The 25,629-nt window shown below is 42.5% G+C and overlaps 1 protein-coding gene and 1 pseudogene across 1 annotated transcript in view; both read left to right on the plus strand.

Moving 5' to 3' along the window:
* Positions 1 to 13,521: 13,521 nt before the first annotated feature.
* The window catches only part of RADX (RPA1 related single stranded DNA binding protein, X-linked), a 67,378-nt gene continuing 55,270 nt past the window's right edge, over positions 13,522 to 25,629 (plus strand). The window contains exons 1-6 of the mRNA XM_036460748.2: positions 13,522 to 14,187; positions 17,963 to 18,105; positions 19,279 to 19,471; positions 21,728 to 21,836; positions 24,235 to 24,326; positions 24,434 to 24,556. Of these exons, the coding sequence (XP_036316641.1) occupies positions 13,542 to 14,187; positions 17,963 to 18,105; positions 19,279 to 19,471; positions 21,728 to 21,836; positions 24,235 to 24,326; positions 24,434 to 24,556 (1,306 nt within the window). The 5' untranslated portion in view covers positions 13,522 to 13,541. The remainder of the gene's footprint in view (positions 14,188 to 17,962; positions 18,106 to 19,278; positions 19,472 to 21,727; positions 21,837 to 24,234; positions 24,327 to 24,433; positions 24,557 to 25,629) is intronic.
* Positions 16,602 to 17,503, plus strand: LOC118731867 (annotated as a pseudogene).

Here is a 25,629-nt window from a genome sequence, read left to right on the forward strand (position 1 = left end):
TGTCTCTTAATGCTCTCTGATCTTGGCCATGTTGGTCCCCTTTTCTGGGCCAAACCCGGCAGTCCAATGCTGCCTGCCACGCCTGCCTGCTGCTCCTGCTCATCCTGGCACCACTGCACCTGCCACCACTGCTGCTCAGTAGGCTCGCTGCTGCTCTGCTATGGTCTCTGGGCTGTGACAATCAGCTGTGGGCCCTGCATCTGATGTCCATCAGTCAGCTGAGTGGCGCTCCTACTGTGGGAGCACAATGAACACCAGGGGGCAGCTCCTGATGGTCAGTGTGTGTCATAGTGACCAGTCAACCAGTCGAACAGTCAAGAGGTCAAACAATCACTTAGACTTTTATATATATAGTTCTCACTGGTGCCAATTGCACATGTGTGTTTCCATCTGTCATTGTTGATCATGAATTTGGTTAACACTTCTATTATAAAGAAAGGGAAAATAGCGATATTAAAATACTTCTTCTAATTAATGTCCTTTCAATGTGCATGAATTCATGCAACAGGCCTCTAGTAAATAATAAATCAGATTCTGCTCTCAAAATGCTTATAGCTATCTAAATTAGTGGTTCCTAAACAAAGGCAACTTTTTCCCCCAGGGGACATTTGTCAATGTCTGGAAATATTTTGAAATGTCACAACTGAGAAGTAGGGGTGGTGCCATAGCCATCGAGTGGGTAGAGGTCAGAAATACTGCTAAACATCCTCCAGTACACAAGATATGCCCACAACAAATAATTTTCTGGCCCAAAATGTCAAGAGTGTCCAGATTGAGAAACCCTGAGTTAGAAAGACAAGCTACATGCTACATACAATAGAAGTTTTTATTTTTATTTTTTATTGTAAGACTAAAGGCCTGATGCAAGAAGATTCAGACAAGAATGGGCCTTCCTTCCCCTGGCAGCCGGCACCACCTTCGCTACAGCCAGAGCTGCCTTTCCACCTTCCCATGCTGCCCAGAGGCCCAGAGTGGCTGGGGTGGTGCGGAATGCCTGCATCATCGCCATGGTGACGATGAAAGTGTCCTGCTCCCGGCTGCTTAGCGCCTGTATATGCAAATTAACCTGCCATATTTGTTGGGTTAATTTGCATAATTACTCCTAATTGGCTGGTGGGTGTCATGAAGGTACAATCAATTTGCATCTTTCTCTTTTATTAGTGTAGATATTAGATGATAACAGTTAAATGTGTGATATATACAAGATGATACAAATAAAACAAAGGTCATTGTACTTCAAATTATACTTCAAAGCAACAATAATGAAAACAGTATGGTATTGGCATGAAGAACAGACTCAGACTAATAGAACAGAACTGAGAACCCAGAAATATACCTACTTGCATATGGGCAAATAATTTTCAACAAAGGGACCAAGAATATACAATTGGAAAAAGAAAGCTTCTTCAATAGATAGTGCTGGGAAAATTAGAAAGCCACCTGTAAAAGAATGAAACTAGAATGATATTTATTGCCCTACATAAAAATTAACTCAAAATAGATCAAAGACACAAATTAAGACCAGAAGCAATAAAAAGCAGAATAAAACTATTGACAAAACAAAAAGGCAACCGACAAAATGGGCAAAGATATTTGCAAGCAACACTTCCAAAAAAGGGTTAATATCCAAAATATATGAAGAACTTATAAATATCAACAACAATGACAGCAAACAAAACAAACAAACAATCCAATTAAAAAATAGGCAGAGGACTAGACAGACATTTCTCCCATGAAGATATACAAATGGCCAAGAGATATATGAAAAGATACTCAACTTCACTAGCTATTAGGGAAATGCAAATCAAAACTACAATGAAATATCACTTCACACCTGCTAGAATGGCTGTTATCAAAATGATCCCTCATACACTATTGGTGGAAATGTAAACTGGTACAGCCACTATGGAAAACAGTATGAAGGTTCCTAAAAAATTAAAAATTGAAAAAATTGAAAACATCCTACCTTATAAAAGAGTAAATGCAAATTATCCATCACTCTGCTCAAGCCATGCCCACTAGCCATGCCCACCAGCCATGCCCACCAGGCAATCAGAGTGAGTATATAAATTAACCCCAGCCAAGATGGCTGTAGCCACAGAGAGCAGTTGAGAGAGGTTTGGGTTTCCCTGGCAATGGAAGCCAAGCTTTCCACACACCCTGGCCAGCCTAGGCCTCCACTCCAGGCTACAAAGTTTCAAATATAGGAGGTAAACAAATCCAAACAGAAATCGCAGGAGCCACGAAGCAAGGAGTGCTCTTGGTTTCACTCCAGGTTACAAAGTTTCAATTGTAGAAGGTAAATAAATTCCAGATACCAGGGCCTCCGCTTGGGTTGCCAGGGAGTGTGGTTGGCCTGAAAACTACCACAGGCCCCTCACCCAGACCACCCCGTGCCCCAAGGGAACCCCCACCCTGATCTGGGACACCATTCAAGGCAAACCAGGTGGCTCCCACCCATGCACCATGCCTCTATCCTATCTAATAAAAGAGTAACATGCAGATTGACCATCACTCCAACACACAAGATCAAGATCCTGCCCCCATCCAGACACAAGATGGCCACCACAAGATGGCCAGCAGGGGAGGGCAGTTGGGAGGCACCAGGTCTGCAAGGGAGGGCAGTTGTAGGCAATCAACCCTGTAGGGGAGGGCAGTTAGGGGTGACCAGGCCGGCAGAGGGGGGAAGTTGGGGGCAAACAGGCTGGCAGGGGAGCAGTTAGATATCAATCAGGCTGGCATGGGAGTGGTTATGGGGTGATCAGGCTGGCAGGCAGAAGCAGTTAAGGGCAATCAGGAAGGCAGGCAGGAGAGCAGTTGGGAGCCAGCAGTCCTGGATTGTGAGAGGGATGTCTGACTGACCGTTTAGACCTGATCCAAACGGGCAATTAATATCCCTCAAGGTGTCCCAGATTGGAGAGGGTGCAGGCTGGGCGGAGGGACACCCCCACACCCGGTGCATGGATTTTGTGCACCAGGCCTCTAGTTTATTCATAAAGTTATATGTATCTCCCTTTTAAGTATCTACCCAAATAACTTGAAAACATTTACTCATAAAGATGTTTATACCCTATGTTCATTGCAATATTATTCACAGTGACCACGATATGGAAATAACCAGAGTGTCGTTTGATAGATGACTGGATAAAGAAGATGTGAATAATATATACATAATACTACTCAACCATAAAAAAAAGAAAATACTTCCATTTGCAACAAGTGTACAGATCTTGAGAATATCAGGCAAAGTGAAATAAGCCTCATAGAAAAAGTCAAGAACCATATAATTTCACTCATATCTATCTATCTATCTATCTATCTATCTATCTATCTATCTAAAGAGGTAATATGCTAATTTGTCCTAACAGTGTCCCAGTCATGACCAGTCAACAGGCAGGAGCTGGTGGGCGGGGATGAGAGCAGGGCCTTGCACCCCCAGTGCACGTGCACACAGACCTGCCCAGCACTAACGTCACGCTGACTCGGAGGCTGAGGCCACTCCTGATGGAAACATGTGCAGGCAGGAGCTGCTGGGCGGGGACAGAGGTGGGGACTTGTGCCACCAGAACATGAGGCTGCCACGGGGGGCAGGCCCCCTGGCTGAGGCACATGCAGGCCCATTGTACCACCTGATCTAAAGGGAGGCATCAGGACATGCCTCAGCAGCCCTCACCCCCGCAGAAGTGCACACAGGCCTGTGGCATCACCAGGTCTGGAAGGGGTCTTCAGGACTGGGGCAAGGCCTTGGTGGAGAGCTCTCAGCACTTCTGGCCAGGTTCTGAAGGTGCAGAGAGGAAGGGAGAGCACGTAGGCAATAAGGGGGTTTAGCCAGGAGGGGAGAGCTGTTAGGGGTATCAGGCCGGCAGGGGAGCATTTTGGGGCATCAGGCAGGCAGTAGAGCAGTTAAGGGCATCAGGCAGGCAGGCAGGTGAATGCTTAGGAGCCAGGGGTTCTGGTGTGAGAGGGATCCCAGATTGGAGAGGGTGCAGGCCAGGTTGAGGGGACTCCCCACCCCCTGCATGAATTTTGTGCACCAGGCCACTAGTCCTATATAATAAAAGCCTAATATACTAAGTGTCTGGTCAACTGGCCAACCATTCAATCAATCAAAATATAATATGCTAATGATATGCTAAGGCTGCTTAACTGCTCACTATGGCATGCATTGACCACCGAGGGCAGATGCTCCGACTGGTAGGTTAGCTTGCTGCTGGTGTCCGGCCAGATGAGCCAGATGGGCCAGCTGAGTGACATGGGCTGGACACATTCTGGAGGCCTCTGGCAGTCCCTCCCCACCTGGCCAAACTCTTGCATCTCTCCCCAGCCCTGATCATGCACTGGTGGGGTTCCTAGACCTGGCCTGAAGCTTCTTGCAATCCAGAACATCTCAGGGGATTTCGGGGAGCCAGTTTCAGTCCAATCCCATAGGGAAAATGCTGCTCAGCCAGAAGCCAGGCTCACTGCCAGCAAGTGCAACAGCAGTGGTGGGAGCCTCTTCCACCTCCATGTAAGCACTAAGGATATCCGACTGATGGCTTAGGCCCACTGCCCCCAGGGAGTGGACCTAAACCACAGACATCCCCTGAGAGCTTCTGGACTATGAGAGGGTACAGGCCAGGTTGAGGGGACCCCCCCCCCCAAGTGCATAAATTTTGTGCACTGGGCCTCTAGTAAATATGGAGGCTAAGTGACCAGCTGACCAGCCAATCAGTTGGTAGGCATGACACACACTGACCACCCGGAGGCAGATGCTCAATGAAGGATCTACCGAATGACAGCAACTTTGCAGAGTGCCCTCTTGCACTCTGAAACCCCTTGGGGGATGTCAGACTGCAGGTTTCGGCCCTATTACTGCAGGCCAAGCCAAGGGACCCCACCTGCTGGAGGGACTGACTCACTCCATAGATGTCCTTTAAGCCCCAGCTCCACCCCACTTGCAGTCAGCTGGCGAGGGACCGCGGGAGGTTGGTTCCAGGATATGTCTGGCCATCTCACCCAGTCTCACCCCACCAGCCACCTTCTAATTAATTTACTTTCAATGTGCACGAATCCATGCACTAGGCCTTCTAATATGGGATAGAAAACTGAAAGCTACAAATGAACAAACAAAGACAAACAAAAACTCATAGACACAGACAATAGTATGGTGGTTACCAGAGGGAAGGAGATGTGGGGGTAATAAAATGTAAAAGGGTTCATATACAATATATGGTGACAGAAGGAGATTTGACTTTGGGTGGTGAATACACAATGCACTATACAGATGATGTGTTATAAAAATATATATTTGAAACTTATATAATTGTATTAACCAATATCACCCCAAAAAATTAATTTTAAAAAATTCAAAAAAAGAAAGGTCATTCTAGAATGAATTGGTATGAGAGGCTTCATGAAAGAAGTGGGGCTCAAGCTGAAATATGTCACTCTTCTCAAATCAGAGGAAAGCCTACAGAGCCTTGCTACTTTTCTGACTTCATCTCCTATCACTGTCCTCTTACCCCTCCACTGACTTTTTCATTTCCTTGAAAATATCAAGTATTTTCCTGTCTCATAAAATCTGCTTTTACTGCTCCCTGTGATTCAAGTATCCTTTCCTAAAATATCTATATATTCACTTCCTGTAGGTCTCTGTTCTGTTCAATTTCTTTATATTGATGATTTTTTACAGAGAGGAAGGAAGAGAGATAGAGAGCTAGAAACATCAATGAGAGAGGAACACCGACCAGATGCCTCTTGCATACCTCCTACCGGGGATGTGCCCACAACCAAGGTACATGCCCTTGACCGGAATCGAACTTGGGATCTTTCAGTCCACAGACCAACGCTCTACCACTGAGCCAAACCGGTTTTGGCTCTGTTCAATTTCTTAATATCTAGAGCACTTCCCTAATCATAGTCTATATAAATTAATTCATGCTGCATCCACTCCTTTTTCACTTATGTGTTTTGAGTAGATACTCAAGAAATATGTGATAATAAATTAATTAGTTAAATATTACTAATGATGGCAGATTCTCCCATCCCAAGCAATGAGAAAAGCTTGACTAAAGGAGCATGAGTACTGTTAGCACCAGCTGCCTAGAATAGTGCCTACCTCATAGTAGGGACTTCAAAAATCTATATATAAATATGAAAGACTAAGATACAAAGTGTCTCCATGGGAGTTCAACTGGGAGACTGGGAATTCTATCATTTTCTATGGCATGCACTGACCACTACGGGGTGGCACGGAAAGAAGAAAGACCCGGCTGGCAGCCAGGGAAGGGAGACCCTGGCTGGCAGCTGTAAGGCCCCAATCAGCCCTAATCGCCCAGGCCTAGGGACCCTACCTGTGTACAAATTTCATGCACTGGGCCTCTAGTAGTAAATAAATAATGATGAAATAGAGAGCAAAGGAAGACTAACATAATTAAAAGAAGCATATAATCATCTTTGAAACAAATTCTTAAGGCAATTACTACATTCTTTGTGTACTAATACATCTGGGTAAATAAAACATGTTTTATTTTCAATTCTGCCTATTCTTACCAGCTTTCTCCCTTTACATTCATTCCATATACAGTATATTCTTTGTAATTTAGAAATACAGTTTCTGAAATTCTATATCCTAGCTGTATGTTAAGCCAGATATTATATAATACATAAATACACTTTTAAAATTTAACTTTAGCTGAAACTGGATAAAGCATCAGCCTGCAGACTGAAGGGTCTCAGGTTCGATTCCAGTCAAGGGCACATACCTTGGTTGCGGGCACATCCCCAGTGGGAGGTGTTCAGGAGGCAGCTAATCGATGTTTCTCTCTCATCGATGTTTCTAACTCTCTATCCCTCTCAATTCCTCTCTGCAAAAAAAAATCAATAAAATATATTTTTAAAAAATAAAATAAAATTAACTTTATTGTTGAAAGTATTACAGATATCCCCATTTTCCCCTACCTACCCCCTTCAACCCACTCTCACCTCCTCCCCCGACAAGCCTTCACTGCAGTATTATCTGTGTCCTGGCATATAAATTATTTGGTTAATAACTTCTTACCCTCTTCCCCACTTGGTAGCTCTTTATCAAGACAGTTCTATAACTTTCTGTCTTCATTTGCATTTAATCACTTAATCACTGATTCACCTACCCTGCACTCTACAATTATACTAATGATTTCCCCCTACTGGGGATCAAGCCCGCAACCCAGGCATGTGCCTTTGGCCGGAATTGAACCTGGGACCCTTCAGTTCGCAGGCTGATGCTCTGTCCATTGAGCTAAACCAGCTAGGGCAGAAAACCATTTTTAAAATATATTTTGTTGATTTTTTTAGAGAGAGAAAGGGAGAGGGATAGAGAGTTAGAAACGTGAATGGGAGAAAGACATCGACCAGCTGCTTCCTGCACACACCTCCTACTGGGGAGGTGCCTGCAACCGGGGTACGTGCCCTTGACCAGAATTGAATGTGGGACCTTTCAGTCCACAGGCTGACGCTCTATCCACTGAGCCAAATTGGTTAGGGCTAGAAAACCATTTTTAAAAGTATTTTACATAGAGAGAAGAACCAAGATGGCGGCCTAGGTAAGCACCTAGACTGCTGCCTCACACAATTATTTCAAAATAACAACTAGGGGACAGGAAAGCTGGTTGAGCGGGAGATCCGTGGCTGGAAAGGAGAGAGGCTCACGGATTCGATCAGACCAGGAGCCACAAAGTGCTGAGGTAGGAAGAAGCTCACACAGAAAGAAAGGGCAGCTGAGTGCCAGGCTGGCAGGAGGGGAAATGAAGCCCCCGACTGCATTGAGCCCCAGTTCTGACTGCACTGAACCCCAGCCTCGGCTGAAACCCCGAAGACCTGTGGACCCAGGCTTGTACGGGTGGAGTAAGGCACCCAGCGACTCAGGGGAGCCGCAGCACGTGAGTGAGTGCGCGCAGAGAGGCCTGACAACTGCGGCCTCTTCAAAGGAAGGAGTCCTAACTGCACTGAACCCCCAACTATGACTGCACTGAGCATCCGTGGAAGGCAGAGGTCTGAGGAATGTGCACGAGAACAGGACTGACAGGAGGCCAAGACTGGCGGCTCAGCCCCGAGACTCCGCCCCATCCAAGCTGAGCTCAGAAGCTTTTGCAATTTTGCAAGTCTGATCCTATAAGACTATTTCCAATACAGAAGGTATCCTGGTGTAGACACAACTGATACATCCAATAAACCTGGAGGTCAATTCCTCCCAGTGATACCAACAACAATCGAGACTTAACTACAATGAGGCCGTACACGCAGTACAACTGGGGAGGCTGACCCACCGAACAATATAGGAAACCAAGCACACAAAGCCACCCTACAAACTCAGGGAAGCAGTGAAAATGCCCAGACAAGGAAAGAGATCTCAAACAAAAGAAATGGAGGAGAAGAAAAGACAGGATATAGAGTTCAAAACCATGGTTATAAGGTTTTTCAAGAATTTCCTAGAAAAGGCTGATAAATTTAAGGAGACCCTTGAGGATATGAAAAAGGACCAACTAGAAATTAAACACACACTAACGGAAATAAAAAATATTATACAGAGACCCAACAGCAGATTAGAGGAACGCAAGAATCAAGTCAAAGATTTAGAATACAAAGAGGCAAAGGACACTTCTCTGGAGAAGCAAGAAGAGAAGAGAATGAATCCAGAAAGTTGAAGAGAGTGTAAGAAGCCTCTGGGAAAACTTCAAGCATACCAACATCAGAATTATGAGGGTGCCAGAAGAAGAGAGAGAACAACATACTGAAAACCTATTTGAAGAAATAATAACCGAAAATTTCCCCGACCTGGTGAAAGAAATAAACTTACAAGTACAGGAAGTGCACAGAACCCCAAACAAAAGGAATCCAAAGAGGAACACACCAACACACATCATAATTAAAATGCCAAGGGCAAAAGACAAAGAATCTTACAAGCAGCAAGGGAAAAAAAACAAACAGTTACCTATCCGGGAGCACCCATACCACTATCAGCTGATTTTTCAACAGAAACTATGCAGGCCAGATGGGAGTGGCAAGAAATATTCAAAGCGATGAATAGTAAGAAAATTACAACCAAGATTACTCTACCCAGCAAAGTTATCATTCAGAATTGAAGGGCAGATAAAGAGCTTCACAGATAAGAAAAAGCTAAAGGAGTTCATCACCACCAAAGTAGTATTAGATGAAATGCTGAAAGATATTCTTTAAGAATATCTTTAAGCATATTCTTTAAGAATATAAGAGGGGAAGGTCACTACTGGTGACCATGCTGGTGGCATTATTGGAATAAGCGCTCATATACGGTTCAACCCTGTCTCTGCTCAGACATCCCACATGAAAATTTTGGGAGGAGGATCCAAGATGGCTGCTCGGGTAGACACCTAACTGCAGCAGCACAAAACAATTTCAATGGAATACAACTAAAATGTAGAGTGGACATCGCCCAGAGCTACAGGTAGTCGACTAACTGAAAATTCTACAACAAGAAGGAAAGAGAAAACCAGAAGGAAAATCAGAGGAGCTGAAAAAAAGCCTAAGGTACGGAGACATGCTGCGCGCCCGCACGCACACGCGCGCGTGGAGAAATCACAGCCAGAGAGGAGGAGAGGACTGGGTGCTGCCTGGCATTCCCTAGCAGGAAGGAAATAAAACCCCCAGCCTGGGCTGAACCCCCGAACCGGCAGCGCTGACCCCCAGTTATGAACCAGACCCTGGGGACCCAGGCTCCGGCGGGGGAGAGGGGGCTGTGAGGCGGAATCCCAAGCAAGCAGCGAAAAGCAGGGCCCCCGGAGTCGTGCGCACTTTGCGCGCAGAGGACTGAATGTTGACTCTGATGCTGAATTACCCTAGCGGGAAGAAACAAAGCCTCTGGCGGTGCTGAGCCTCAGTCCGGAATGCTCTGAACCCCAGACCTGGACCAGACCCTGGGGACCCAGGCTCGGGCAGGGGGAGATGGGGCTGTGAGGCGGAATCCCAGAGGAGTGGCGAAAAGTGGAGCCCCCAGAGTCGTGCGCACTGTGCGCAGAGGACAGTCTGTTGACTCTGATCCTAGACTCCCCTAGCGGGAAGGAGAAAAAGAAAAAGCTCCAGACTGGAGGAATGCGACAGGGAGCAGGAGCCCCTGCCGGACACGAGCCGGGCGACTGGGCCCCCGGAGGGGGGGGGTGCCCCTGAGCCTTTGACCTCTGAGCTCGGGCAACGGAGCCAAGGCTGGGTGCTGCTTCCTGGGCGGCGCTGACCCCAGCAACAGGCTGAAGCAGCACAGGAGCCAGCGGAGAACAAAGGGGTGCCACAGGCCAACCTGCTGAGCTCCCAGGACAAGGAGGAAGAAACCAAAGTTCTCAATGTGAAGAAATCAAGTGAGAGCAAAAGGTAGTAAAATTACTTAAGAAATAATACAAAGAAGATCTTGAAAAATCAAAGTCTAAGTCAGAACTCAACTCACCAGCCAACATGGCAACATAAATGCGTTTGTTTTTTTTAAAAAAAAAAAAAAAAAAAAAAGGACAGAATGTTGGAACAGCGGCGGCCAGGCCTAGAGTGCCCAGGCACAAAGCAGTGGCAACCGGGCCCAGAGCAGCAACGGCCAGGCCCCAGAGCAGCAGCAGCCAGAACCAGAGCAACAACAGCCAGCACTGGAGCAGCCAGACCTGGGGCAGTGGCAGCCAGGCCTGAGGCGGAGGCGGCCAAGCCCAGGGTGGCCAGTCCAGGAACACCCAGACCCAGAGTGGCCGGGCCCGGAGAAGCTGGGCCCAGAGCAGCCGTGTTGGGAGCAGCCAGGCCCAGAACAGCAGTAGCCAAACCCGGAGCATCCAGGCTGGGAGCGGCCAGACTCAGAGCGGCCGGGACTGGGGCAGCTGGGCCCAGAGCAGCCTGGTCTGGTGCGGCCAGGCCCGGAGCAGCAGCTGCCAGGCTGGGAGCGGCCAGGCCCGGAGCAGCCGGGTCTGGTGCGGCCAGGCCCGAAGCAGTGGTTGCCAGGCTGGGAGTGGCCAGGCCCGGAGCAGCGGCTGCCAGGCTGGGAGCGGCCAGGCCCGGAGCGGCTGGGCCCGGAGCAGCTGGGCCCAGAGCAGCCGGGTCAGGTGTGGCCAGGCCCAGAGCAGCAGCAGCCAGGTCCAGAGCAACTAGGTCGAGAGCGGCGGTAACCAGACCTGGAGCAGCTGGTTGTGGAACGAACCAGAGCAACAGAGGCCAGGCCCGGAACAGCCAGGCCTGGAACAGCTCGCTCCTCGCCTGCCCCTGCCCCACGGCTGCCTCTCAGACATGGCTGGAAACTTTTGTGGGAACTTGAGGGTCTGCTGAATCAAGTGATGAAGGCTTAGATCTGGATGTGTTGAGTTAGTATAGGGCTGGGGTGTTGATCTGTGTTGATCTGTAAGTGCCTTGGGTGGAGCCTAGATGAGGCTGGTTGACCTATTTGGAAATGTCTTTTGTGTGAAATGTATCATTGGGCATGTGGTGGTATTATTGATATGAGAAAATACTAAGTAACTGATTTACTATCTGAAAAGGGATTTACTATTGGGGAAAGGGAGGGAGGAAGAGACTGAACATAAACTGCACCTATGGATGAGGACAATGGGGGATGGGGAGGGGGCGGAGGGTGGGGTGGGAACCTCGTGGAGGGGGGAAGAAATGAGGAACCTTTGTAATAATATGAACAATAAAGATTGATTAAAAAAAAAACAGGAAAATTTTATGAAGAGCCTAAATTATACATGAGGGACAGTTTATCATTTCTATGCCTAACAAAGTAAGAATTTTAAATATTTGCTTCAAAATTATCTGAATTTATCTCTGTAGGCCTGCAGGAAAGATAGGACATGTTAATAATGTCTTTACACTTTGCAATTTCATATGACTGTTCTGTTATTCATCTAATCACTGATTTTGTAATCCTTGATACTTTTGCCTTGAGCTGTTGTGCTAAAAGGGAAACTTAAAGTTGAAAATATTAAAAAAAAAAAAGAATATAAGAAGAGGAAGAAGAAAAAGATAAAGATAAAAATTATGATCAAGAAATACATATATATCAACAAGTGAATCTAAAAATCAAGTGAATTAAAAATCTGAGGAACAGAATAAACTGGTCAATATGGTAGAATCAGGGGCAAAAAAAGGGAGTGGATTAATGATTATCAGGGGGAAAGGGGTGTGGGAGGTGTGAGAAGAGACTGGAATAAGGTCTATACCTATGTATGAGGACAATGGAGGGGGGAGGTAAGGGCAAAGGGTGGGGTAGGAACCTAGTGGAAGGGAGCTATGGGGGTAGAAAGGAGAAACAATTGTAATAGTCTGAGCAATAAAGATTTATTTAAAAAGAAAAGAAAATAGCAATCATAACTAAAGATTATGGACTTTTTGTGTTAGAAACTGTCCTGAAGGCTGTGAATATATTATCTGGTTTCAAGCACAATACAGTAAACCCATGTTATCACATTTATGTATATTAACCAACTCTAATTTACTTTCTGTTCCTGGTCCAAGGCCAAAACCCCAAAAACACTGAGATATGATTACTTGCACCCAGCTTCCAGCCACCTTCTCTTTTACCTTGCATCTGGGCTCCATCCTTTCTTAAAGAGTCACTGAGTGCTCCTTCCCCCTTTTTTTTAACCTGTTAACCGGGGAGTTCCCTTTTTAATTATGCAACCTGTAATAGGCATGTACTCTTTCACTAGGACGTGTCAGTACGTCACGCCCGGAGGACGTATCGATAATTTCATATTATTATTATTTTTTATTTATACTTAATTAAAATAAATTATATATATATATTTTTTTCGTTTATTTACATATAAAGCACAAAGAAAAATACAAAATTACAAAAAAATAGAAAAGAATACCAATAAAAAAATGGAAACATCGAATTAAAAAATTATAAATTTTACAAACAATTATAAAGACTACAAAAAATATATACCGTCCCTTTCAGGGCGCAACATATATTTCCAGGACGTTCCTACCCGTTCCCGATGTCCGATGTTTATGTTTGACGTATTTATAGGTCGTCGTAGTCCTGTCCTCTCCCCGCCCCCCACCCCCCTCCTGATTTACCTCAGGATTCCGCCGGTCGCCCCAGCATATGAGGAGCCGGCCTGAGGCTCGTCCAACTCACCAGACATGGTGAGGAAACTGCTACCCTCCCCACTCCGAAACCCTAATGTGCCCAGTCCAAAGCTGAGAGACTAAAAAGACGCACCGCGCGCGAGCGAGGGAGTGAAGAGCACTACTTTGCCCCCTCAGTCACTTTCGCGCGCACATATCAGCCCTTTAGCCCCGCCCCCTGGCAGGCGCGCTCTGGACGTAAAGGTCAGGTCGCTAGGCTTCGCACACGCACACGTGGTTATGTAGGGGGTCTTCCGACCTGTGGCAGGCTACGTTACCTGCAGGGGGCGGGGCTAAAGGGCTGATGTGTGCGCGCGCAGAAAGTGACTGAGGGGGGCAAAGCAGCGCTCTTCACTCCCTCGCTTGCGCGCGGCGCGTCTTTTTAGTCTCTCAGCTTTGGACTGGGCACTTTAGGGTTTGAGAGTGGAGAGGGTAGCAGTTTCCTCACCATGTCTGGTGAGTTGGACGAGCCTCAGGCCGGCTCCTCATATGCTGGGGCGGACCGGCGGAATCCTGAGGTAAATCGGGCTCGGGTCCCGGGAGGAGTGATCCAAAGGGCCGGTGCCCTAGGGCCTAGGTCCTGGATCCAAAAGGTTCTTGAGCAAATAACAGACTCACCTCTCCATTGGGTCACTCCCTCGGAGGTGGTGCCTGTCGCTGTGCTGGCCGTCCAAAGGTACCTGTTAGAAGACGAGCCGAGAGACATAGTTCCCAAACCGCCCCGTTACTGCTATGACGTGACGATCTCAGACGGGGTGTACCAGGAGAAGTGCTTCCTCGATCCCAGACTGAACTTTCTCGTATATAAAAATATTCTTAAAGTTGGCATAGAAATGAAAATTTTCAGAGTCTCGTGTCTTTACAACGAGAAAAGGTTAGGCCAGGGGATCCTGTGCATTGATAACATCCACTGTGGGGAGGAGATCTTGGACATTATTTCTTCAGCAACTCCCTTCAGAAATAGTGCCCACGAGGAGAAACCAGAGAGGCCCTTACGGGGCGGGAAAAGTCATTACCTGGCCCTGTGGAATAACGAAGATCCATACGGAGATATCTGGTTAACCAACAAGCAACCTGAGGAATACAATTTTAACCGTAAGTAATGGGAGGGAACGACGGGATGTGGTGTAAAAATAGTTTTGCGGTGCTTACTTTAACGGGAAAGGAAGCAGAAATGTTTCGGGAGTGATAGACAATTTTTCCTGAGTGACTGAGAGACGCTCGCTTAGTGAAATTTGCACAGCCCTTGTCTTGCTTCGATTTTATAAGTGGGTGTTAAGCAAGTGTCTGAATAATCTTAATTTTTAAAAATTACATCTTAAGCCGGGACTGGTTTGGCTCAATGGATAGAGCGTCGGCTTGGCTTGGGGACTAAAAGGTCCCGGGTTCGATTCCGGTCAAGGGCATGTACCTTGGTTGCGGGCACATCTCCACTAGGGGGTGTGCAAGAGGCAGCTGATCGATGACTCTCTCTCATCGATGTTTCTAACTCTCTATCTCTCTCCCTTCCTCTCTGTACAAAATCAATAAAATATATTTTTTTAAAAATAAATAAATAAAAATTACATCTTAAATTTATCTGTCAAACATAGTGGTGTCGTAATCAGTAGTCCTAAGTGTTCATTGTAGGGTTGACCAGTGGAATTGATCTTAACGTCATTCCCATTCCAGTTGTGGAAATAGTACTGTGCTGGTTGGAGAGTCTATTAATTAGAAATAGAAATAAAAAGTTGTAAATATTTGTAGTTTTGTGTGTTTTAACCTTCATTCAAAAAAAGGATGTTCTATGGTATTCCTTAATAATTTACATTAATGAAATGCCATTTTATGTCTTTGAGTGTAGCAGTTATGTAAATAATAGCTTTTTGAAGATGTGATTTTTGTGGGAAGACTTGAAATTCTCATGCTTATATTTCTTAAGATCACAGGTAATGCTGATCTGAGAAGTTCAGTTCTTCTGGGTCAGAAATAGGAAGTTAACTTGAAAATGCCAGCTGATCATCAGCAACTGCTCTAATATATGTTTTATCTCAAAAAAAATGAAGTAAAGGGAATAATTATATTATAGTCATGTACATGTATAGAATGGGGAAGAAATAAAATGAAAAAAATAAAAGCAAAAGTACTAGAGAGAGAAAGATGATAGTTTCTACATTACTGCTTTTCAGGTGTTGGGTTTTGTTTTGTTTTTTTTATTTTATTTTTTTTGTTATTGTTTTACATTGGGCTCATAATGCTAGACCATAGATAATCTTACTATGATGTGTAACAGCAACAAACTAGAAAGTGAAAAGATAACTGCATCAAAAATATGCAATTAAAGTGATATCCAGTTGTAAGGGGGGGAAAGATGTTATAGAAATGGGTAGCCAATGATAATTTAAATAACTTGTTTTAAAGGCAAGATTGTAATATCAGAGATGAACTAATGGAACGACTTTATCTCAGTAGTGCATTACTACTCTAGGGGTTGATCATTTTTATTTTTAGAATTTAATCTGTAAATGAAAAAATGGTACTTTAGAAGAATTTAGGACAATAATAATTTGTAAAAATTGTATTTCACTTTTCCGATTATGAAAGTAATATCTGCTCATTATTGAAACCATATTTTTATTACAAAAGGCAATGTCCATGTGCTAAAAATCCAAACGTTTAAAAATGTATATTGTATTAAAAGCGTAAGACCCATGTACAGTGAAATTTTGATGACAAAATCTAGAAGTAGGTGTATTGGTGTTCTTTCAGGATTACTATATGTTTAGAATTTTTAATAAAATATTGGGGTGGAATGAAAGGCCCCTTTTACCTCCTTCTATGCCTTCAGCTTTCATCTCAAAACTCCAAACTGTCAGCCATTTGGTGTGTGAATTTGAAAAAAATAATTATTTGGTATCACATGATTTGCTATTTCCACTTAAACATTTTTAATGACATCTATTCATACACTCTTCTGTGATATGAATGTATGATGATTTACTAGTATATAATCACTAGGGGCCCGATGCACGAAATTCTTGCAAGGGGCTCGGCCCTCTCAGCCCCTTGCAGCCTAGGTAGGTCCTGGCAGTTCCAGCTTCATCCAAAAGGTCTTCCAGAAGGTCATTCAGCTGTTCTATTAATTAGCATATTAGCTTTTTAATATATAGGATTCCCATGTAAATGGGTAATTTGTAATTTTAGGAAGTTGGTGTATTTTTCTTTTTCAATTTTAGATCCAAGGCTGAGCAGCATTAAGATATATACATATGTGTTCACTATGTTTAATTATTTCTGTTGAATGGATGGATTCCTAAAGTAAAATTGCTTGTTTAAATAATATTTGGCACTAGCTGGTTTGGCTTAGTGCCGTGGCCGGCAAACTGCGGCTCGAGAGCCACATTCAGCTCTTTGGCTTCTTGAGTATGGCTCTTCCACAAAATACCATGGCCTGGGCGAGTCTATTTTGAAGAAGTGGCGTTAGAAGTTTAAGTTTAAAAAATTTGTCTCTCAAAAGAAATTTCAGGCCCATGGCTTCGGCCTTCTCCGTGGCCGTGTCGGGCCGCGGCACCCAGAACCTGCTGCAGTTCCTGCGGCTCATGGGGCAGCTCAAGAGAGTCCCACGGATTGGCTGGGTGTACAGGAATGTCGAGAGGCCAAAGAGCGTATCGGATCACATGTACAGGATGGCAGTTATGGCTCTGGTGACCAAGGATGACCATCTGAACAAAGACATGTGTACGCCTAGCCCTGGTTCACGATATAGCAGAATGCATCGTTGGGGACATAGCACCAGCAGATAACATCCCCAAAGAAGAAAAACATAGGCGAGAAGAGGAAGCTATGAAGCAGCTAACCCAGCTTCTCCCCAACGATCTCGGAAAGGAGCTCTATGAACTCTGGGAAGAGTATGAGACCCAATCTAGCGCAGAGGCCAAATTTGTGAAGTAGCTGGACCAATGTGAGATGATTCTTCAGGCTTCTGAGTATGAAGACCTGGAGAACAAGCCCGGGAGGCTGCAGGACTTCTATGACTCCACAGCAGGAAAGTTCCGTCACCCAGAGATAGTCCAGCTGGTTTCGGAACTCGAGGCAGAAAGAAATGCTAACATTGCTGCTGCTGCTGTCGCGGCCGGCGAGGCGCACTCCTGAGAAGTTCTCTGTGTTGCAGTCCTGTAACAAACGTTTTATTTTCCCATTGGATGTATTGTGTTTGCCACTGTTGGCCTGTTAATTTCCCCAGATGTCAGTCTGTTTATTTTCAATTGCCTGGACGCCAGCAAGAAACGTGATATCGCTTGGGCCATAAAAGAAGCTGCAGAACAGGATGTGGTCATGAAAACGCATGGATGAAGACTTGGCAGGGTGTGGGAGAGGAGGTGTCTTTTTATGAAGAAAATAAATACATTTTAAAACCCTAAAAAAAAAAAAATTTCAATCGTTATTCTGTTGATATTTGGCTCTGTTGACTAGTGAGTTTGCTGACCACTGGCTTAGTGGATAGAACGCCTATGGACTGAAGGGTTCAGGTTTCAATTCAGGTCAAGGGTGCATGCCAGGTTGTGGGCTCAATCCCCAATAGGGGGTGTGCAGGAGGCAGCTGATCAATAATTCTCGCTCATCATTGATATTTCTATCTCTCCCTTCCTCTCTGAAATCAATAAAAATATATTTAAAAAATAAATAAACATTTCTCTTGACAATTATAAAATATCAGTCTAAGAACTTTTCAAATACACTTTTTTTTTTTCTTACATTCTCTTTGTATGGTACCATTTTGCTATGGTTGCTTTCTTTTTGTTCACTTATATCTGATATTTTGACCACTAAAATATAATTTTGAAATTACCATGAGATGTTAAGGAGGATTTTTTTCTTTTTTGTATTCTAGATACCAAAATAATTTCTCTTGCTCACCTTGAAATGAGCTGGACTAACAGAAGGAATTATCCTGCTTTGCTTGTGAGAATCATGCATAAGTCAAGACTGAGGTACTATGGAAAACCCAATAAAAAGATGATTGAGCCATACCAGGTATAAATAAGATGAGAGTACATGTTAATTTAACAGTTATAGATTATAACTTACAGACCTGACTCCATATTAGAATAATTTATGTTTAAATAAAATTTATAACTTAAATTTAATAATTTTGAAAATGTACATGGATATATATTCCAAGGTATTTTTCTAATGTAATTTCTTATAAAAATGAATTATTTTTTGTATTGGCAAGCTTTAATTCCTTGATCCAGCCAGTCTCCTTCACATCTTTTGATACTATATCTTCAACCTTTTCCTCTCTACTGTGCTTTCTATACTAGAATATAAATATACTTTAATCTTCCATTTTAAAAAAGGAAGATTAAAGTATATTTATATAAGTACAATTATTCTTTGACCTCAGATTCCTCTATTCCCTCTCTCCTCTTCAGACAAGCTCCTTGAAGAAGTAGTCTATATTAGATGTTTCCACTTACTTGCCTCTCATTTACTTCTCAACATCACTAGTTTGGCATTTTTCTTCAACTGGTCATTTACTAGATAGAGACCTAATTGTCAAATCCATCTGACTTTTTTTGCTATCTTGGCTGTCTATGCCATATAATGCTGATGAGAATATTTTCTTGGTTTCTGTCCTTTATAACTTAACATTTTACTTTATTTTCTCTGTTATCAAGAATTATTTTGGGTGTTTCATTAGTCTTTTAAAATAAAACTTGTATATTCTTTTAGAGAATTTGGAAAATGTAGAAATCTATATAAGTTAGACTGATAAATAATATCACCCCAAATCATACCATAATCACTGTTTACATTATAGTTTTATTCCTTTTTGTGTATATATATCATATATCCACACACAAATATATTCTATATGTGCACATATCTGTGATATCATGTGTATATTTCATATCTATTTGTATATGTATGCATGCATGTCTTATATTTCATATGACTATGTCATATATTAAATTAGCTTACAAACGGGCAATTATATAGCACAAAATTTTGTATTAGTCAACATTTTCTTAAGTATTTCCTAATATCACTAAAATTTCTTTATTATGGCTTTTTATTCTTAAAGATTCTTTCATATATCATAAATTAGTCATTCCCCTACAGTTTTACTTCTTCAGTCTTAAAATTTTAATATCCTGTAGATAAAAGTAACAAATATGTGTGTACTTTTACTCATCTTTTCAGAGCTTTTTGGAAGTTGCTGACAGTTCAGGCACTGTATCAGTGATCATGTGGAATGCCCTGTGTCCTGAGTGGTATAAATGTTTGCGGGTTGGTTTAGTTCTTCTGCTTCAAGATTATTCTGTTAAAAAGAGTTTTCCATTCAGGCTGCAGCCTCTCCCTGTGGATTCACAGATCAAACTAATTTCTACTATGGGTTAAGTATTAATTGCATTTTGTTTCTTTTATGACTATATTTTTTTTATAAATCTGTTAAGTATCATACCAGCCAAAGACTCTGAAAAATTACTAAATCTGTTAGAATCTGACAAACCTTTAAATTCCTGAATCTACAAAATTTCCAAACAATCACTTAATGAGTATATTTATTTATTATTGAATTTATTAAGAAAAATTATCTGAGCATTCATTGTTTATTAACAAGCTCCACTTGGGATTACTTATTCTTATTATCTTTTATTTTTCATTATAATATTAAGTTAATGACTTGAATGTAATTTTCTGTTACTACGAGCTGCTATTCAAAAGGGCTTTTTTTGAAATAATTTCAGAAAGCTTATTTTGAAGTAATTTCAAAGTTACATAAAAATTAGAATACGATACGATAAAAAATCCTATATACCCTTTACACAGATTGAACCACTGTTAATATTTACCTTGCCTTTATCATTCTCTCTCTCTCTCTCTCTCTCTCTCTCTCTCTCTATATATATATATATATATATATATAAATATATATATATACATTGTCACATCCACTTATCTCCCCACCAAAGGTTAAATCCACTATATATATATAAAACCTGAACCATTTTAGAGTAAGTAGCAGCCATTATACGTCTCTTTACCTTTAAAAACATCATTAATATTTCAGAATATATTTCCTAAGAACAAGAACACTCTAGTACATAATCACAATACAGTTATCAAAATCAGAAAATTTAAAATTAATACAATACTGTTATCTAACCTATAGCCAATATTCAAATGTTGCCAATTGCTACAATTTTTAAAGGGCTCTTCCTAATTAGTATTAAAATCAAAGTTATGACATCTTGGCATCACCCTAAATATTTTGGGAGCATTAGAATGAATATAGTAACTGATTGCTTTAAGAGTTGAATATGATATTTTCTTGCATTTCAATTTTTCAAAATTGTGGGTTACATTGCTCATTAAGTATTGTTTTATATAGGACCTGTATTTCTATATATTCTAAATTTCCTAGCTAATCTGTTAAGCTTAATTACTTAGAGAATGTTCAGCCAATGTAGCCTTTATTCATTGTTTCCTTAAATATTTTTTATTTTAGAAAACCTCATATAATTAACAATATAAGGACATTCCTGAATGAACCATAAATATATGAAATGTTTTTCAAAATAATTAGTAATAAGGGAACTGTAAAATAAGATCCCAACAAATTACCATTTTGTGTCACTAGACTGACAAATAATAAGAAATTTAATGATACCAAAATTTGGAGAGGATGTGGATCAATGTGAAATCTTACACACTGTTGATGAAACTATAAAAAGTTCTTTACTTTAAAATAGTTTGGAATTATCCTGCCAAGTGAAATATTTGCATATTTTACAATTCAAGATTTCCCTCCTAGGTATAATATGTTAGAAAACTATTGCCTGTGTACACAGGGAGATATGTACAAAAAACTAATAGTGGCCCCTCTTTATAGTAGCAAAAACTGAAAATAATCCAGATTCTGTCAACATGATAATGGTTAAATAAAATTGAAGTATGCCAACATCCTGGAACATTATTCAGTAATGACTATGAGGAAAAAAAAACTGTTATGTGCAACTGCATGAATGAATTTTAGAACCATAATGTTAAAGGAAAAAACTAGCCTTAGAGTACTGTATATAATATGTACATTAGAGTTCAAAAACAAAGCAATCCAAACACTATTTTGTTTGGACAAAAACTCGTAAGTGATTAAATATCCCCCCTTTTTTTTTTTTAATAAAGTGATGAACTTTTCTAAGTGGTTTGGCTCAGTGGATAGAGGTTTGGCCTGTGGACTCAAGGTTCCTGGTTTCGATTCTGGTCAAGGGCATGTACCTTGATTGCGGGCACATACTCAGTGGGGAGTGTGCAAGAGGCAGCTGATCGATGTCTCTCTCTCATCGATGTTTCTGGCTCTCTATTCCTCCCCTTTCCGGGAAAAAAAAAAAAGACTCAATAATTTTTTTTTTTTAAGTAAGGTGATGATAAAACAAAATTTAAGGTATGTTTAACCTTTGGTGGGGAGATAAGTGGATGTGACAATGTAACAGTAAGTAAAGAAAGCTTTTTTGATAATGGCCTTGTTCTGAAGTTTACCATTGAGCTCAAAAGTGTTCAGTTTATTTTTTTCCTATGCAATTTGTACACATGTATATTCTTTTATGTGCATTAAATATAATATTGAAGTAATATATTTGTTTTTTAGAGGTCTGCCTGAACCTTCAAGATCCTCCAAGTAATATAACTATCATTCCAGAAAGGCAGGTGAAATCAGAATGGAGATTGCCAAAGTTAAATCATCGCTTTATCACTAGGTAAAATAATCTCTTATAAAATATCCTATATAATAAAGGGTAATATGCAAATAGACCAAACGGTGGAACAACCGAACAACTGCTCTCTATGACGTGCTCTGACCGCCAGGGGGCATGTGCGGAACATGGTTGGCATTGGCCTCGGCAGGATGGTGGAGCTGGTGAGCAGGGGCACCAGATCAAGGTGGGGCACCAGTTGCTGCTGTCATCGGGGTGAGCCTCTGGTGGTTACTGAAAATTCTTTGCTCCTGTGCATCTGCTGCCAGTGCTGGCCCTGCTTGCACCCACTGCCAGTGATGGCCCCACTTGCACCTGCAGCCAACGCTGGAGCTACTTATTGCACCTGATTCTGGTGTCTGGCACTGGTCCCAATCACTCAATGCCATCAGCAGGTGCCAGTGGTGGCTACCAGCCCTGATCACCCCTGAGGGCCTCTGCACCTCCCCCTGCTCCCCTGCTCCTGAGGGGTGATAGGAGTACCAGCTGCTGCTCATACCCACTGATGATGCCGGCCCCTCTTGCACCCACTGCTGGCACTGGTCCCAATCACACACACACACACACACACACACACACACACACACACTACCATTAGCAGGGAGCGAGCAGAGCTGGCACCATCAGTGCATAGGAGTGGTGGTGGTCAGACTGGAGCCCACAGTGGGAGGGGCCAGGCGGGGGTGGGGGGTAGCAGAGGATGGACCGAGACCTGCTCCTGTGCCTACTGTAGTTTCACGGCCTACAATTTTTTTCAAGGTGCACAAATTCATGTACTGGGCCCCTAGTCTTAAATAATTTTTAGTGTTAGTCACTGAAATAATCTCTATATATTATATAAAGAGCCAGGGTTCATAACATCCAAAATGATCGAAGAGATGACCAAACACTGAAAGTCAGTCCTGCAGTCAGGGCTGCAGATCAGGCCTGGAGAGAGGCCCAGAGAGAGAAGCAGGGTCTGATCCGCAGCCTCTGTGGCAGCTGTTGATCAGCCCTTGCCTCTCTTTTTCTCCGGCCTCATAGCAGCACAGGAGCTACTGATCATCCTCACATCTCTGATCAGGCCTGGAGATAGACCTGGAAATGCTGACTGGCATAGAAACCAATTAATCAGAACCAAGTATTGGCTGCCTAGGAGGCAGAGCTTTAGGTGATGACTGGCATAGAAACTAACCATCAGAACCTGATCTGGTGAACTGCAATGGCAGAACCTAATGTGAGGGCTGAGTAGGGGTTTTAAAGGCAACAGCTGTTTGGTGTAAGGTGTAAGAAAGTAGTTCAATATTCTAATGATTGGTTTGGAAATATAGTGCATATGGCCAGCTATCAGTCCAGATATAGGGATTATATAATTTTTTCTGCCAAGAAAAAAGTTTCCCCTCCCCTCATTTAAGTAATCCTGTCCTATATAATCTATCTATACTAATAAAATGGTAATATGCTAATTAGGTGGGTGGACCAGCCATCTTCCAGACATTTGGCTTCCTTCTGGACAAAGCCATGGTGGTGGGGGCCAAGGCAGAGGCCATTAGGGGTGATCAGGTCAGTAGGGGAGAGCAGTTGGGGGAGAGATCAGGCCTGCAGGCGAGGAAAGTTAGGGGCAGCCAGGCTGGCGGGGGGGCGGGGGAGTTGGGGGCGAGATCAGGCCGGCAGGGGAAGGCAGTTAGGGGTGAGATCAGGCCAACAAAGGAGGGCAGTTGGGGGCAAGATCAGGCCTGCAGGGGAGGGCAGTTGGGGGAGAGATCATGCCAGCAGGGAAAGGCAGTTAGGGTAATCAGGCCAGCAGGGGAGAGCAGTTAGGGGCAGGATCAGGCCAGCAGGGAAGGGCAGTTGGGGGTGAGATCAGGCCTGAAGGGGAGGGCAGTTGGGGGCAACCATGCCAGTAGGGGAGGGCAGTTGGGGGTGAGATCAGGCCTGCAGGGAAGGGAATTTGGGGCAAGATCAGACCAGCAGGGGAGGGCAGTTAGGGGCCATCATTCAGGCAGAGGCAGTTAGGGGCGATCAAGCTGATAGGCAGGCAGAGAGTTTAGGGGCAATCAGGCTGGCAGACAAAGGAATTAGGGGCAATCAGGCAGGAAGGCAAGGGCAGTTAGGTGTGATCAGGCAGGCAGGCAGGTGAGCAGTTCGGAGCCAGCAGTCCCAGCAGAACCCTGGGATCTGACCTAAACCAGCAATTGGACATTCCCTGAGGAATCCCAGATTGGAGAGGGTGCAGGCTGGGCTGAGGGAATCCCTCCCCTGCATGAATTTTGTGCACCAGGCCTATAGTATATTATAATTTGCTTAAAATCTACCCAAAATTTTGCTATAGTAATTATGTAAATGTACATTTTCACAACCATAGTTATAAAATACTTTTTAACTGTTTAAAGATACAATATTTGATTATTTGTTTTTTTAGATCAGAACTGGATGATATGCCAGAAAAGCAAATCTGTGATGTTGTTGGCATTTTAGTTTTTGTAGGAAGGGTCCAGCGGTTAAAAAAGAGAGGTAAGCTTTTGAAATTGAAAATAATAAAAAGCATTTCAGTGAATAGTTCTATGTTTATATGTGCATAACCAGTTACCTTCATTTATTCTAATATTATATCCATATAGAAAACAGTGAAGATTTTTGGACATATCGCTGGATTCACATTGCTGACGGGACTTCAGAACAACCATTCATAGTGGAACTGTTTTCTACATCTCAGCCAGAAATCTTTGAAAATATTTGCCCAAGTAATCAGTTCCAATATTTTTTTCTTTTTATTTTTGCAAGTGGGGGCATTAACTTTAAAAAAAAATGTTAAACTTGCCAAAAACAGTTTGGCTCAGTGGTAGAGCGTCGGTCTGCGGACTGAAAGGTTCCGGGTTCGATTCCGGTCAAGGGCATGTACCTTGGTTGTGGGCACATCCCCAGTAGGGGGTGTGCAAGAGGCAACTGGTCGATGTTTCTCTCTCATCGACGTTTCTAGCTCTCTCTCTCCCTTCCTCTCTGTAAAAAAATCAATAAAATATATATTTTTTAAAATGTTAAACTTAATTATACAGGGTCATGATACTGAATTAGCAAATTCAAGCTATCAGATATCATTTTTAATTTTTTTCTATATTAATATTTTATTTGGTATTACATGTCATGTTTTTTATTCAAAATTAATTTGGGATTGAACTAGTTTTCCAGAAAATAGGTGCTCCTATTCTCATTGTTAGCATTTCAGACATAAAAGCACAACATTCGGTGAAACTAAAACAAAATTTCCTTTGTCAATACACTTAGACAATGAAGACTTTCCTAATGTTGAATTAATTGGTAAGAGATTGGCAGACTGTGTAATTAAATACTGACAATGATAAATATGATTCTATTTGAGTATTAAGTTAGTATTAGGTTGGTGGCATTATAATAGCTGGTTAATATTTTATTTACTTTGTCATTGACCTTTTCTCCTTGCATTCGTTTAGATATATAGGTGTTTTTTCCCCCACTAATTTTATTTATTTGAAAACATTTTAGAAGTACCCTATTATACATTTTATATAACAAGTTAGTTTTTATATCTAATATAAGAAAAAAGTAAAAAAAAAAGTATACATAATACTTTTTAATAACTTCAGTGAATTTTTCCTTTTTTTGATTTTGTAGTATCAAGTTATTTTAGATATGATGTGCTATTTTACTATTTTCTAAATGATTATATAAATTAAATACTGAGTGTTAAATGTTTGTTAACATTAGGAAAACTCTCAATCTTGGCTACATGCAATTTTTTTTTTTTTTAAATCAGCAACATGCCTAGCTGGTGAGGCTC

Source organism: Pipistrellus kuhlii, unplaced genomic scaffold (genome assembly GCF_014108245.1).
Source record: "Pipistrellus kuhlii isolate mPipKuh1 unplaced genomic scaffold, mPipKuh1.p scaffold_m20_p_33, whole genome shotgun sequence".
Taxonomy (NCBI): Eukaryota; Metazoa; Chordata; class Mammalia; order Chiroptera; family Vespertilionidae; genus Pipistrellus; species Pipistrellus kuhlii.